The sequence below is a fragment of the Sinohyriopsis cumingii genome, chromosome 12, assembly GCF_028554795.1.
Source record: "Sinohyriopsis cumingii isolate HCF-2022 chromosome 12, ASM2855479v2, whole genome shotgun sequence".
NCBI lineage: Eukaryota > Metazoa > Mollusca > Bivalvia > Unionida > Unionidae > Sinohyriopsis > Sinohyriopsis cumingii.
The window spans coordinates 44,920,560-44,937,987 of record NC_142972.1 but is presented as its reverse complement, the minus strand read 5'-3'; the positions used below and the strand labels follow the sequence as shown (position 1 = coordinate 44,937,987).

Sequence of the window (17,428 nt, the reverse complement as noted above, 5' to 3'; positions counted from 1 at the left end):
TGTTCCACTGATGTGGAAACATTGCATTATCACAAGTAAAGACAATAAAGTATGTTTTCTTATATTGACTTCAAAATGTAAATTTATTCTTATTATATATTTGAGGGTGGAAAGCACTGAATTGCATTTTTTTAAAATCCTGCGCCATTAAGTTTACCATAGACAAGTAAATGATACTGCTACATTTTCATGATTCTGTCTGTGCCATTCTGGATACCGTAAACAAGTAAATCATACTACTACATAATCCCATTTTGTATGTGCTATTAAGGTTATAGTGCTACCTTGCACCCATTTTATTTGCCATTGAGGTTACAGTGTTACATTTTACCCATTATGTCTATGCCATTGAGGTTACAGTGCTATATTTTACCCATTATGTCTTTGCCATTGAGGTTACAGTGCTATATTTTACCCATTATGTCTTTGCCAATGAGGTACAGTGTTACATTTTACCCATTATGTATTTGCCATTGAGGTTACAGTGTTACATTTTACCCTTATGTCTTTGCCATTGAGGTTGTAAGTGCTATATTTTACCCATTATGTCTATGCCATTGAGGTTGTAAGTGCTATATTTTACCCATTATGTCTATGCCATTGAGGTAACAGTTGCTGTATTTTACCCATTATATCTTTAACATTGAGCTTACCATAGACAAACAAGTACATCACATTGCTTAATTGATAGAAAGTTACAAAGTTTATAATAATTTAGGACAGTAAAACTTTATACATTTTTCTTCTACATCTATGTTATAAATATTGTCTTTTGTTTATTTAATTATTGGGCTTTTTTATGAAAGCGAAGCAAATATTGTTTGGTAAGACATTTCTTGCATGGGTTGATGCCTTCAACATTGTTGTTGTGTGCGTAACATAACTGAGTGATCCTATTTGACAGCCTTCAGAACACATCTTGAAACTAAAGATTATAATGATTTCTGTGTTTACCTTGAATGGTTTGCATGTTCCTTTGCTTATTTCTGCATTCAGATATGAATTGTATGGCCTTTGAAGCTGGCAGTCTAGTTTAGTACCATATTTTTCATGTAAGTTTCGATAGTCAGTAGCATTGAACACATTTTAAAATATATGATTCATATGAAAGGACTTTACATGAGCTTGTTGTGAATATGTCTGGTGCTTGTAGTGTTGCATAGTGTGTTTTGGTAATGGTGTATAAATTGAAGGGAAACAATTCATAGTAAAAGAATATCCAGTTTAGAGAATGTGGCATGGATTTTGTTTAGAAATGTTATCTTTTGTGATTTCAGTGGTTCTGGGAGATTATTAGAGAATTTCAGCAGCATGAAAGAGTTTTGATGCTTCAGTTTGTAACTGGAAGGTAAGTATTATGAAGTATGTATTGAATGTCCACTTTTTACAGTCATGAAATTTTTTTAAGGTAAGCTTGATCAATCTTTGTGAAACATAAATTAATTTTAATAGCATTGTCATTGTTCATGCCTACTAATTTTTCATTATTTTTCATACTCTAATTTTGTTACATTTCATACCCACTAATTTTTCATTATTTTTCATACTCTAATTTCATCACATTTCATACCCACTAATTTTTCATAATTTTTCATACTCTAATTTCATTACATTTCATATCCACTAATTTTTAATTATTTTTCATACTCAAATTTCATTACACTTCATACCCACTAATTTATCATACTCTGACTTCTCCATCAAATATATTCCCCAATCACATATTAGCTTGGTACCTAGCAAATACAGCCCTCCCAATGAGACAAGAATCATCTTTTCCATCTAAATTATGCAGACAAAGGGCAGTAACTCTTGCCCATTACCTCCCCTCAAAACTGCCAGGTGGCACTACTCTTAAGCTTTCTCTACAGTACAGGCAACATTGTACTTTAGACATCACAAAAATACTGTGTTTATCACCATGGTTGTTTGGTGTAGTGCAGTATAGTAAGGAATCTACTACAGGTGGCATGCATATTTTTGGTTCCAATTTTTATGTGAATTTGACACGTGTGTAGACTTGTTTTTCAGACCTAATGCTCCAGTATGGTAATGCTCATGTGTGTTGTTCTTGTTTTCATGCTCGTTGTGTAAATTCACTAACATGTTTAGTTATAGGTGTTGTTAGAGCAACATATCAGATCATCTGAGATGTTAATTTATTAATTTCTTGTTGTTATTGTCATTGCAGTTAAACAGTGATGATGAAATGTCCCAAATGCAAACAGTTAAGTCCAACAAGGACATGCATGACACCTGTTGTGCTTGCACAGAATGTACTTTATCTGGGATATACAGTGACCTGATCAGAGAATATTTGGTCAACTGTCTTGCAGAAGAGCATTAAAAACTTAGAAAATGGTCAAACCTCACCCTAAACTTTTGAGTATCCACCCCAAGACAGAATCAATCGCAGTGTTAGTTGGAAAAATTATTGTGGCTCCTCCTCCCCACGCGCAACAACAAACCAACTAAAGACGACATACATGACAACATCTGCTCACATTACCTCAGCCAAATTGGAGAGTTTCTGCTCATATGTCCATCTCTCACCTCAGTAGATAATTTTATCCATATGGAGGAGTGTCCACCCCATTTATGGCAGCCCAGTGGGCATAATTTTCCCTGCTTATCTTTGGGCAAGTAAATTGAGCCCATGGAGATTTTACCAGATCTTAATGATCCATTCCATCATACTGTAATATGGTACAGTGCCATCCTGGCTACCAACCAGTTCTGCCAGCTATCCAATCATCCATAACTCATGCCTAATGACCTGGCAACCTGGTCTATGGTTTCATCAAATATGGACACTTATGGGGATCTTACTGATAGATCTGTCCATTTCACCATGCCTGTGGCAGGGGCAGTGCTGGCTGGAGCTGTCCATACCATCATCTGCACAGTTGGCACCTGTACCAACCATTCTACTGGTGAGACAGTCTTCAATATCATATAACGATTTTGTCATATGGATCCAATTAGCTATATAGTCATAACATATCCACTGGGGTGGTTCCATGACACATACAGGGATGATGGTAATGCTTTGGTATTGCCATCTTTGGAATGCCCTCCATCCAATACTGCTACTCAGGCCTATGAGGTCAAGGGTTCAGTAGACTTCAGCAAGAAGAAAGAGTGTCCTTCCTTCCTTTTTCTTCCAGTCATAAAAAACATTCAAGAAATTGCAGACCCAGGTTTCATACTACCAGGTGAAGTGAGAGACTAAGTCGCCTAAAAAATGTAAACTTTGCCTTTTTCTGTTAGGAAAGCAAAGCGACTTTTGTTTTAGAGGTACATTGACTGACCATACTTTTTGAGATGCCCCCTCGTCTTAGCCAGGTTAGTTCTAGTGTTGCTTTGTATCGAAATGTATTCATGAAGCCATCAGTAGCTAGGCCTAGTTTTGATATCAGTTACATTGACAGACAAACTCTTGCACATTCAAAGGGATGTGTTTTAATAGCTGATTGACCATTAACCCTTTCCCGAGTAAGTTAGCAATTAACACTGACCAATTTCTGCATGCTATCATTTGATGATAAAAACATACAAACTTGTGTTTTCAAACTTTAATAGTTGTATGTAAGTAAAAAATGTCTGTGTTTTTAAGATCAGAATTGGTGATCTGGACATTTAACTGCCTCTCATACACTATTTCGTCATAAACTTAGTTTGAAACTGTAAGTGAAGCACTAATGGAGAAATAATAGGAGACATCACTATGTCTGGGAAGTACCAGTTTATTAGATTGTCTTTTTTCATAAATCATTGGGCAATTCATTGAAAGCAAAGCCTAGGTATTATTTTAATTTTAAAATGCAGTTATGCTGGCCAGAAACATACGGGATGATGCTATGTTGTGGAATTTGCGACAAGCTTTGTAAGGTCAGAGTTGTTTTCTGACTTGGTTCATATTTGTCAAAATACAGAAACAAGCAGCGAAGCAGATACCATTTAACCAGTGCATAAAATTACTACAAGTATGTAGAAAAATAAATAAACCATAACTTTGCGATCCTCTCAATGGACTGTTGTAATGAAGCTATATAAAGTGCGTGATTACAGTACGAAAACCCCTCCTTCTAAAAATAGATGCACTCACATCTGTTGATTTGGTTGGAAAGAAGGGTTCAGTTCATATACCGACTATAACTATAAAGGTTGTTGTTCTTGTTGTTGTGGGGTTAATGCCATTTTTCAGCACATGATAGGCAATACATGGCGGCCATTATTAATGGTGGAGGAAGAACACAGGAAAACCCTGGAAAGAACCACCAACCCACAAGAAGCTACTGGCAAGCTTTCTCACATACCCACATTGGCTGAATCCGAGACTCGAACCCATGCAGGCAGAGGTGAGATGGCAAAGATCCGTAACAGAGAGCACTTTAGACCACTTGGCCACTCGGGGCCCCAACTATAAAGGAGCCATGTCTGTAATTTTATGCATTTTAGTGTGTTATGTATGAATAGTTGTGGTAAATTTTTACCCACAACAAAGAAATGAGGATGAACAGTATGATCTGAAGACACATGTACATGGTACAGGGGTTGTTTAAAACATGTCTAGAAATTTTTGAAAGTGTCATTATTGTAAACTTTTAGAAAGTAACAACAAAAAAATGTTTAAAATTTGTTTATGGGTTGATTAAGCATTTTACTGACTTGCAATTACAACACTGTAATCTGGTTACTCAGTTAATATTTGTTACAATGTAGTTTCTTTTGTTCTCTTTTAGAGTCATATGGCCAAAATAACTCCAATGTTAAATGCAGATATGAATACTGGGAAATAGAGGGCTTAATTCAAATAAGAGAACATACATCATATGTATGTGTGTGTGTGTGTGTGTGTATATATATATATATATATATATATATATATATATATATATATATATATATATATATATATATATATATATATATATATATATATATTATGCATTTCTTGCTTTGCATCCACTTCTCCCTGTTGAGCTCTCACTTCTCCCTGTTCTGTCCAAAAGGAGAAGTCACTTCTCCCTACAATTCAAGTCTAGCTTGACCCCTGCAGACCATCTGTCCATCAAAATGTGTTATCTGGGCAATTTTAGTGCTTTCTTCATGGAGACCATTTCATCTCACTCGTACAAAACTCACTCATATAACTTTTATTCTGAGCGTCTAGCCTAAGACAGGAATTTTGCTGTTGTAAATAACTTTGTTTTTTCTGTAAAGTTGACAGAAATATTTCCCATTACTTTGAAATTCGTATGCAATATCATTGTCATTGATATTGAGCTTTCATAAAATTTGGGTAACAAATCATGCATCAGCCTGAATTACAAGAGTCTTCAACAGATCAGCACATCATTCCATGGTGAATGCTTTAACTGCTGTGCTAACTTGGTGCGATAAGACTCAAAACGATGTTCAACATCACGTTAGCTGCATCATGCCCTGACATTTCACATGGCACAATGGCACATTTTGGGATGCCATCGCTGTTTGGAGGCAAAATAGAGACAAGCAGCTCATGAACATACCCCCAACTTTCAATTCAGCCTACACATCCAGCCAGTCTCAAATATTACTACAGCTGCCTCAATCCCCCAACTAGCTGACTTTTTTCTCTGGCTATTCAAAGATGAAAGGTTGGCCTTGATTACCAATAATGGCTAACACTCCATGATATCCAGCACTTTCAGACGTCATCAAAGATTGGATATTGGGTATGATAAAGATCTGTCAGATTTGTTGACCAAGCTTGAAATGAATAAACCAAACTGTCTAACCCTGTTTCCAAATTAGAATCTTATTTGGGTCTTTCACAGTTCAATTCAGATAAATTCAAACCTTTTGTGAGAACATTTATTGAAACTGCTATCACACAAGATATGTATCCTGATGGCTTTAGCTCTAGCTTGCAGGGTGAGGACCCAGGCTAGTTACAGATCAGATCAGATAGCTCTGTGGTCATAATGATGCAAGCAGGCTTTGTAGCCAAGAATAGGCTGCCATCAGTGGGCAATCAGATGGTTATTATACTCTCTCTCTTGTATAGATATGTCAAGAGGGGCATTCCACAAGACCCTGTTCATACTGTCAAGCATAAGTGCACAGAGACAATTTTTGGAACACAAAAATCTCCCTTACAGTAAAGACTGGGAAAGAGGATACAAACCTCAAATGATTTCTTCACTGCTGAAGTGGGTAATACACATGGTACACTCTGGAGTCTCAAAAGAGATTAGAGCAATCTCTTTAAGCCTTTCATACAAATGCATAATGGTTTCTTCTTGGCTGGCACTCACATTCTACCTTCTTGGGTTTTTATCTTTGAGATTTAGCTTCACAGAGACAAAATATTTAATCTGGTAGGTCCAGTAGTTGTTACACAGACAGCCACTAGAGCCAATTGAAGTCAGCACAACCAGTGCAGGGTCACTTTACTGCTTTGACTGGAATCTTAATCAGTAGAAGAGTTTACTAATTTCTTCTTTACCACACACACACACACACACACATATATATATATATATATATATATATATATATATATATATATATATATATATATATATATATATATATATATATATATATATATATATATATATAATGTGTGTGTGTTTGTGTGTGATTTGGATTTTTAGCAAAGCTTTTTAAAAAAATCGGTCATATTGCTACGATGTCTGCAGTGTGGCAGTTTATAGTGATGTCTAGCACTGTGGCATCATGCCACAGACATATAGCATGCAGTCCAACCCAGTCACATTATCCTGACACCAGGCCAACCAGTCCTAACACTAACCTTCTAATGCTGTACATCTAGCGAGGCAGCTGTTAGTACCATTTTTAAGTCTTTGGTATGACTCAGCCTGGGTTGAAACAAGTGACCTTCTGTATCCAAGGTGGACACTCTTAACTATTTATATATATAACAAGTCACGTGACCATCAGTTGTCCTGCCCTCAAGTTAGGAGAGCAGGTTACCTTATTGGGAATTCTGGCTATAGGTAGGATACCAGTACTCAGCATTCCCTAATCCTATTATCTATCCTCCTTATGTTAGTGTGATTCAGCAATGTATTTAAATGAAAATAATAATAAAAATTCTCAGTAAACTGTGTTTCTCCAAAAGAACTTACCAGAGCACATTACTATGAACCCTCCGAACCTCTCTGCAATCTGAGCAATGTGGTAAATGTTTCATTCAGCTTAAAACATGCCCCACTTGGCAGTGGTAAGAAGTTTATCTTCCAAGGAATAGTATATCAATTTTGTGCACTCCCATATGATCTAAGCATCAGTCCTTGGGTGTTCACCAAGACAAACAACTATGTTGTTACTGTTCAGGTCACCTTCATCAAAAGCAATGGCGGCATATTGGACATCATCCTTCAAAAACACATAATAAGTTCTTCTTTGGTGAAGGGCAGGAAGTACATTCTTTCTAGTCTCTCTCAGCTGGACTGTTTTTTTAAATTGGGAGAAGCCAGATCCCCATCCCAGCATTTTGTCCATCTACATATAGAATGTTTTACCGATCTCAACTTTGTTCTGCTCCCTCCCCTGTATCTGATGTGGATTATTGACCCTACAGATTTGATTTCCAGCAGGGAGTGGATTTCTGCAAGAGAGGTTTTGCAACTCTTCGGCTTGCTCATGGAGGTGGCAGATTTGATCCCTCTCAATGCCATTTGTAAATTGCTCTACTGAGCCAGTAGTGTGCCATTACCGGTCATCTAGAACACTATGTTACAATCTTGATCAAGATAAAAACAATTCCTATACATATAGCAAGACATTCTTTGGTTTATAGAAGGAATTCCTCAGAAGAGGTCTCAACTAGGGATTACTGTTTTATAGATGCCAGCTTGTATGGTTGGGGCTCAACAGTTAACTCACTTCGCTATGGTTAGCTAGAATCCAAAGGAGAAATCACTCCATATCAACCACTGGACATTAAGGCTGTAGTGAATAGAAGGATCAGCTGAAAGTATGCTGGACAACTTGGTGATGCTATTCCACCAAATAAAGGAGGGGGGTGCAAATAATTTGACCCATGCATTCTGATCTGGGACTTTGGGACTTCCTGTTCCCAGATAAAGATCATGGTCCAGATCAGACATATTTCCTGCAGGCTCAAGAAGGAGACATGCTTTTGTCCTTTGGTCTTTCAGCAGATTTGTGAACATTGGGGACATCCAGTGACATTGATTTGTGCACATTGGGGACATCCAGTGACATTGATCTCTGTGATCTTCACCATCAAATTAGCATTTTTATCGGAGACATCGTAGACGCTTTTGGCTGGCATACTCAGTCAACCTTCTTGTGCCTCTGCCTCAGAGATCTAACATCACAGAGATGAAAACTGCATCAGGTGGGGCAAGTGATTGTGATTCAGTAACCACAAGATGTTTTTGACATCAGCAAAACATTATCTTTGTGTTTAATACTTTTGCTGGATTCATCCTGATTTGTTGATGGTAATGAAAACTCATTATTTCCTTCTTGTCCATTTATTGTCATCACTGGTTACATGACCATCAAATTGTCTGTCCCCATGTTAGGAGGGTGTTTTATTTTTGATGTAAGGAATCCAGCCGTTGTTCCCTTGAAGGGTTCCTATGGTAGAGGTTAGATGCTTTTGTACTTCCTACTTCTATTACCCATTATCCTAATGTTAATCTGACTGAGTAATGTATTAAATGGGGAAAGTAATATATTTTGTAAATTATATTTCTTTGAGAATAATTAACAAATCATGTTACTATTAAACCCTTCCTTACTCACCAGCCAATGTGAGCATCCTTGTTGACTCAGTATGAGCATCCTTGTTGAATTATTACTCATATTAAACTGATAAACATCCTTTTGATAGGTAGCCACTTAGCACTAGTAAAAGGAGATGGTGAGTAAGAGTTTCTTACCTTTATATATAGGGCTATAGATGGAGGAAAAAAATTGATAGCCCTGGGAGGACTGGATTCAGGATGTAGCAGCATTTATTTCCTGACGTTATTGTGGCTGTGTAATTGTTCGTAGAGAAACATAATTTGCTTCAAAAAATGTATTGTATCTATGCATGTGTTCACATTGTATGGATGGACTTGGGTTGCCACAGTCTAATAACAACCACACTAACTGTAGACTCTTAAAAGGTCAAATGGAAAATATCCATTATTATATCAGTATACTTTTTAAATGAATAATAATTTCATTGCTTCAGATAAATTCAAAGAAATATTTTGAGAAACAGTTCTGATCAGTTGTAACGAAACTTCAAAAATAAATCAGACAGGTTACATTTCCACTTCAGATCTCAACAAGATAAACCCTGAAATTTAGGGCTGAAAATTCAAGGGTCAGGGCCATACATTTTCATATATGTGTGTGAAATTTTGTAAGCTCCTTGCCAATAAATTTGGAAGTAGATACAATGTTAGCCAGTTTGCTAATATGTTCATTTGCGCACACATTCTTTTTTTCATTGGTTCATTCATTACACTCTCAATATCATGAATGCTATTTCACCTATACCCCTAAAAATTAATATATGGAGAAAGAGCAACTCAGCTGTATCAGAACTACGTCATTGTGAGGTGATTTTGCATGCTTCAGGGACTAGTATATTTTCAGCCATTGATACACCCAGTATCCTGGTACCGGTTTCTTCCTCCATTCATGAAAACTGGTATGTGGATGCATCTCAGAGAGTTTTACTTGACCTTGCAAACAGTAGATCACTGTGACACAATTTACATGCTTAAGAGTTTTATATTTTAAGTTATTTGTTTCTTATACTCTTAATATCAAGGACTCTTATTTCAACTTTGCTCATTAAAATTGGTACTTAGATGCATCTCAGGGAGGTTAATTGGCCATACAAAAACTCTGAACTAATTTTCACACTTGAATGACATTTGTATTGTTAGCTATTTGGTCATTACACCCTCTATATTTTGAACCTTATTTCACATACAGTCATGAAAATTGGTATCTCAACGATTCTTCAAGTATGAAATTTAACCGTAACAAATTTATGTCACTGTGACCTAATTTTCATGCTTAAGAGACATAAATTTACAAACACTTGTTCATTAGATGATCACTATTTTAATCCCTATTTCAGCTATACTTATAAATATTGTTTTATAGATGAATTTCAAGGTGAGTAAATAAAGTGGTCAAAGTTACCTAATTATAATGCTATAGTGACTTCTGTATTTTTTGACCAGCGCCCTCAATATCCTTTATCTTCCTGTCTTATTGTACAGTCACTCAAATCTTTCAATAGATGCATCTCAGGGAGAGTAATTCAACTTTCCAAAGTAGGTCATTATGACTTAATTGTGACACTTGAGTAACTTGGTTATTTTCAGGTACAGTAATACCTCGTGCATTCGCGTTTCTGGATTCACGAATTCACGGATTTGCAAAATTTTCATTGGTACCCTCTACGTACATGTTTTCTTTATTTTATTGAATTGTACCTTCGTTATATGACTTCTGTGACATATGAAGTTTACCTAGTTTACCTTCCTGACAATGACAAAGAAAACGTCAGTCATTAAGTTTACAGTCCCATTCATTACTTGGTTTTACCTTACTGTGAGTGCAAAAGAAAATGGTAGCCAATGAATTAGTATAGGGGTAATATTAGTACATGTATATCTGTACCGTACTGTAAATGTGCTAGTGTGGCAAATACCCATTAGGCGATGCTGTACTCTATTTTTACGTCAACCATTTATTTCTCTTTTTAAGAGTAATGTATTAAGCTAACTTTTAAATGAAATTAAAGTGCTTTGGGAGCATGATTTGGGTCATATTTAGGGTTTAAACCCTAGAAATAAGCATTTGTTAACATTTTTAGTGACTCGTACCAAACATTCGCGATTCCTCCTGATCCGTGACTGGTTCTGGAACCTAACCTCGCGAATGTTTGAGGTATTACTGTATTCATTTGTTGCACTCTCAATACTTTGACCCTATTTAACCCATAAACATGAAACTTGGTATGTGGATGCTTCTCAAAATGGGTAATTTAGACATAACAGAAATAGGACATTAACCTAATATGCATGATGTTCATGTGTTACATGTTGATGTTAATGTGTTCCATGTTGATGTTAATGTGTTCCATGTTGATGTTAATGTGATCCATGGTGATGTTAATGTGTTCTGTGATGTTTGTGTTCTGTGATGATGTTGATGTGTTCCACAATATTCTTTTGTTCTTTATTGATGTTCATGTGTTCCATGGTGTTCATGTGGTCCACGATGTTCTTGTGTTTCATGATGATGTTTATATGTTCCATGGTGTTCACATTTTCCATGATATTCATGTGTTTCATGGTGCTCATGTGTTTCATGTTGATGTTTGTGTTCCATGATGTTCATGTGTTTCATGGTGTTCATGTGTTCCATGGTACTCATGTGTTCCATGGTACTCATTTGTTCCATGGTACTCATGTGTACCTTGTTGGTGTTCATGTGTTTCGTGATGATGTTTATGTTTTCCTTGTTGATGTTCATGTGTTCCATTATGTGCATGTGTTCCATGATGCTCATGTATCCCATGATGTTCATGTGTTCCATGATGTTCATATGTTCCATTATGTTCATATGTTCCATGATGTTCATGTGTTCCATAATGTTCATGTTTTCCATGATGTTCATGTGTTCCATTATGTTCACATGTTCCATGATGCTTCTGTGTTCCATGATGTTCATGTGTTCCATGATGTTCACATATTCCATGATGTTTGTGTGTTCCATGATGTTCATGTGTTTCATGATGATCACATGTTCCATGATGCTTCTGTGTTCCATGATGCTCATGTGTTCCATGATGTTCACATGTTCCATGATGTTCGTGTGTTCCGTGATGTTCATGTGTTTTATGATGTTCACATGTTTCATGATGTTTGTGTGTTCCATGATGTTCACATGTTTCATGATGTTTGTATGTTCCATGATGTTCATGTGTTCCATGATGTTCACATGTTTCATGATGCTCATGTGTTCCATGTTGGTGTTCTTGTGTTCCTTGTTGGTGTTTCTGTGTTCCTTGTTGATGTTCATGTGTTCCATGATGTTCAGATTTTCCATGAAGTTCATGTGTTTCATGGTGTTCTTGTGTTCCATGGTGCTCTTGTGTTCCTTGTTGGTGTTCTTGTTTTCTTGTTTATGTTCATTTGTTTCATGATGATGTTTATGCTTTCTTGGTTGATGTTTGTGTGTTCCATGTTGATGTTTATGTGTTCCATGGTGTTCATGTGTTCCATGATGTTCATGTGTTGCATGATGATGGAACTATTCATGTTCCATGGTGATGTTTATTCTAATAAGATCATGGACTTTTTGAAAAGAATCAGAATTTTTAAAACTGGTTTTTTTTTTACTTTAAGGGGTTTACTCCTGTTTTGCCTTTATGTTTGTTTTGTATGCCTTTTTTTGTGGGGGTGCCTAAATTTACACTGCACCTTATAATCAGTGTTGTGTCAGTACCATTATACCTTGTACCGTACAAACATAAGATATATACACTATGGATGAACATGACAGATAATCATCAGTCTCAGAATCATCAAGCAAAATTCCACATTAAATCATGAAGTTACCTGAGGACATCACTGTGAATTGCAGATATGTTTTCAGACTCATCACAAAGCAGTGTATTAAATCAGGTACATTTTCCCTTTCAACTTTTAGCTCCAGGGTGCCCTATGGGGGATTCAGCAAACTTTGTGGAGGAGGGGGTCCACAGAAGTTTACCATCAGTCATGTGACATACTCTCCACAAATTCTACCTACAGCAAGTACATGGTAAGTAATATAAACATAGACATTTTTTCCCTGTGTTTTACTTCCATATTTTACATGAATAAAGGAATTTCATGTATAGTGAAACTGTTTCTCATTGAATTATGAAAAATATCACTGTATGCAAAAGATAATGGCTACAAAATTGTAATGCATTTAGTGCTTGAGAAAGTAAGTTTTTTGGTTTACACTAATCAGCATAGGGTTTGTATGGAATCGGGTTTACTCTAATTAGCACAGGGTTTGTATGGAATTTGGTTTACACTAATCAGCATGCGGTTTGTATGGAATCTGGTTTACACTAATTAGCACAGGGTTTGTATGGAATTTGGTTTACACTAATCAGCATGGGGTTTGTATGGAATCTGGTTTACACTAATTAGGACAGGGTTTGTATGGAGTCTGGTTTACACTAATCAGCATGGGGTTTGTATGGAATCTGGTTTACACTAATTAGCATGGTGTTTGTATGGAATCTAGTTTACACTAATTAGCATGAGGTTTGTATGGAATCTGTTTTACACTAATTAGCATGGGGTTTGTATGGAATCTGGTTTACACTAATTAGCACAGGGTTTGTATGGAATCTGGTTTACATTAATCAGCATGGGGTTTGTATGGAATCTGGTTTACACTAATCAGTACAGGGTTTGTATAAAATCTGGTTTATATTAATCAGCATGGGGTTTGTATGGAATCTGGTTTACACTAATCAGCACAGGGTTTGTATGGAATCTGGTTTACATTAATCAGCATGGGGTTTGTATGGAATCTGGTTTACAATAATCAGCACAGGGTTTGTATGGAATCTGGTTTACATTAATCAGCATAGGGTTTGTATGGAATTGGGTTTACACTAATCAGCACAGGGTTTGTATGGAATCTGGTTTACATTAATCAGCATGGGGTTTGTATGGAATATGGTTTACATTAATCAGCATGGGGTTTGTATGGAATATGGTTTACATTAATCAGCATGGAGTTTGTATGGAATCTGGTTTACACTAATTAGCACAGGGTTTGTATGGAATCTGGTTTACACTAATTAGCACAGGGTTTGTATGGAATCTGGTTTACAGTAATCAGCACAGGGTTTATATGGAATTTTTTTATACTAATCAGCATGGGGTTTGTATGGAATATGGTTTACCCTAATCAGCATGGGGTTTGTATGGAAAATGGTTTACAGTAATCAGCATGGGGTTTGTATGGAAACGTTTTTACACTAATCAGCACATGGTTTGTATGGAATCTGGTTTACAGTAATCAGCACAGGGCTTATATGGAATTTAGTTAACAGTACAGTAATTGGCACAGGGTTTTTAAGGAATTGGGTTTACAGTAAAATCAGCATAGGATTTTTAGAGAATTTCAGGTAATCTATTAACTATCACAATATTTCATGTAATTCAGTTTGAGCAAATCTTTTTTACAGCATACTAGCAAGATAAAGTCTAGTAAACTACTGATGGAAACATTAAATTTTGGCTGGTTATTAAGCTCTATCTAAACATAGCTGTGTTGTGTAAATTAATACAAGTGATGAACAAACTGCTGAATTAGGAATTGCCTTTGACAGTAGAGTTGTTTCAGTTATAATTAGAGACCAAGCATAAATCAACATTTCATCAAAGAAATATGTACAAATACACCTGCTCATTCATTAGTTGTATGTCATCAGCATCAAATAATGGCTACTCTGTAACCCAGACGGTGGCTACTATGTGGCTGCTATGTTACTTAAATTGTATCTGCTATGTAACTTAAATGGTGGCTGCTATGTAACACAAATGGTGGCTGCTGTGTAACACAAATGGTGGTTACTGTGTAACTTAAATTGTAGCTGCTATGTAACACAAATCATACCTACTATGTAACACAAGTGGTGGCTACTATGTGACCCAAAAGGTGGCTGCTATGTAACTTAACAAGTACATGCTATGTAACCCAGCTGATGGCTACTGTTTAACCCTAATGTCGGCTACTGTGTAACCCAGATAGTGATTTCTATGTGACCCATTTTTGTCTTGGAAGTTTTTGGCCTTGGTTTCATATGCATTTTTAAATGATAACATTTTAGAGAAAATAGATTGTTCAGCAGTTAAAACATTTCACAGCATATATCTTAAATGTTGTTTTGTACTTTCAGTATTCATTTAAGCTGCTCTCATCAAAATTTATATATATACATGTTTGAAGGAAGTACAACTCTTTATATTTGTGGATGTAAGTTTGCTGAAAGCATAGAGATCCCAGATATCAGGAATAGGAGGCAATGTAGTCCTATTAGAAGAGATGAAGGACAAAAGGACACAGTAGGTAAATTGATATTGAAGAGAACCTATAGATAACTTACAGGATTGTGTATACCGCTATTTGTTTCAAAATTTAGAGTTTACTATCCAAAAAATATACCTAACATGCTATCAATTTATTTCTTGATGATTGCAGAAAAACATTAATATCAAAATTTATCGTACTTTTCAGCATAAACCTGCTGAAACTGCCAAACTATACAAGCAAGAAAGAGACCAAAGATCGCCTCTTGATAGCTCTACAGTGTGGCAGCCAAGGATATGCAATGGCTTGAGCTGTTTTGAATTATTTTTGCCTATTTTAAGAAGTGAGAAAGTAGACTACTGATTTACCTCCCTTGATATCAAGACTTCATTCAGTGCAGCTGTTCATATAGTCCTGCCTTAACAAATTTGTCCTCAGGTCTTATGTATTCTTTAAATCAAAACATTATTCGTCTAGATCAGAGGCATTTATTTCTGTAATTTGTAATTTATACCAATTATGCTGTAGGGACCTCTATATTTAAATCCGGAAAGTTTAAATGCACGTGATTTTACTGAAACTTGTTTTCATACTTTTGACATTTAGAACTTTATGTCTTGTTTGTGTGGCATAATATAATATGTGTTATAAATGTTTGATATTTAAGTAGAAATTAGTTAATCTTTTTCTCTGTCTCAAATTCTGATTATTTTTATGATGTAGTGTCATAAACTCACACTTCTTGAAAGAATGCATCTCTCAGTGATGTCCCAACCACAATATTTGTTTACAATGATCAATATTGAGTCTCACAGACAAAATATTTAGTCCAAATTCCTATCATTTATGCTTGTGAAATCAAGCAAATATACATACAATGAAATAACTCCATTTCCCGAATTCTCCTTTTTCCAATTAGTATGTCCTCATAAAAATCCTTACCAACTGCAGACCTGATAATAGGCATTTAGTCTGCTACTTGACTCATTAACCACTGGCGATGAGTTTAAGTGGCAGGAGGTAGTAGCATACTGTCGAGCTCTGTAATGTCAAGGTCATGTATGATACATTGAAGTGGGTGGTATTATAGAAAGGCAGACAGATTTTTTTCCACCCAAAATTCACCCGTAGTTGGATTCCGATTTTGTGTCCGGATTTTAGACTTTTTGGTCAGCAGATCTAAGGCAGACCAGTATGAACTGCAAACAGACAGATGAACCTTTGCAAAAAGTAGGATAAGATGGGCATTTGGAATAAAGAGTGGTCTCAATACGAAAATAATGGGTCTGTTAAACCCCCCAAAAAACAAAAAAACTCCAACTTTTACTCTTCTGCTCATGCGCGAGCCAAATTGCCAATTAAAAATTATATTTCTAATGCAACTAGACAGTATGTTATTGGAAGATCACCTGGAAGTTGGCGTTTTAGGATTTATTCAGAAATAGCTTTCAAAATGTGTTTTCCTACTCGAATTTCAGACGAAAATGACAAAAACCTCCAGGGGTTAATGTGTTAATAAGCTTTGGCCACATGACTCAAAGCTGTTATCCATATCAGTAACACTCTTTTGAATGGTGTACATCATTATAAAGCTTTATGTGGATCTGTCATTACAGATGTTCATCAGAGATGGTTCTTTGTTATTATAATTTAACACAATTTACGTTAAATGTTTTTGGTTTAATGGACCTTTATGATATACTTTATAATTAAATCAGCATCTTCTACATTTTTGCTTAATTAAATGAAAGTAACAAGATTTGTTTTCTCATAAAATTTGCTTTAACAGTAAATTTTCAATCATCTTTTAAGAGAATCTTGATATTTAACTTATTTTGAGCAATTTATTTTTTAAATTTGTTTAGCAATGGGTAAAAGTTATAAATAAAAACAAAACCTTCTCCTGTAACATTATATCTTTAGTCTCTCTTTATTTGCACTTCTAGAGAAAAAAGTTGTGAAGTTCCAAATTCAATACATTTAGGGATTGAGTTTCTGAATATTCAAAATGCCAATTAAGTATTGTCAGAATATTCACAATGCCAATTAAGTATTGTTAGAATATTCACAATGCCAATTAAGTATTGTTAGAATATTCACAATGCCAATTAAGTATTGTCAGAATATTCACAATGCCAATTAAGTATTGTCAGAATATTCACAATGCCAATTAAGTATTGTTAGAATATTCACAATGCCAATTAAGTATTGTCAGAATATTCACAATGCCAATTAAGTATTGTCAGAATATTCACAATGCCAATTAAGTATTGTTAGAATATTCACAATGCCAATTAAGTATTGTCAGAATATTCACAATGCC

General features: G+C 35.5%; 1 protein-coding gene across 1 annotated transcript in view; it reads left to right on the top strand.

Annotated features, from left to right (window-relative positions):
• LOC149786362 (E3 ubiquitin-protein ligase HACE1-like) overlaps positions 1 to 17,267 on the top strand; it is a 142,718-nt gene extending 125,451 nt beyond the window's left edge. Inside the window, exons 24-26 of the mRNA XM_089976789.1 lie at positions 1,278 to 1,348; positions 12,715 to 12,828; positions 15,313 to 17,267. Coding sequence (XP_089832915.1) covers positions 1,278 to 1,348; positions 12,715 to 12,828; positions 15,313 to 15,415 — 288 coding nt within the window. The 3' untranslated portion in view covers positions 15,416 to 17,267. The remainder of the gene's footprint in view (positions 1 to 1,277; positions 1,349 to 12,714; positions 12,829 to 15,312) is intronic.
• The last annotated feature ends 161 nt before the right edge of the window (positions 17,268 to 17,428 follow it).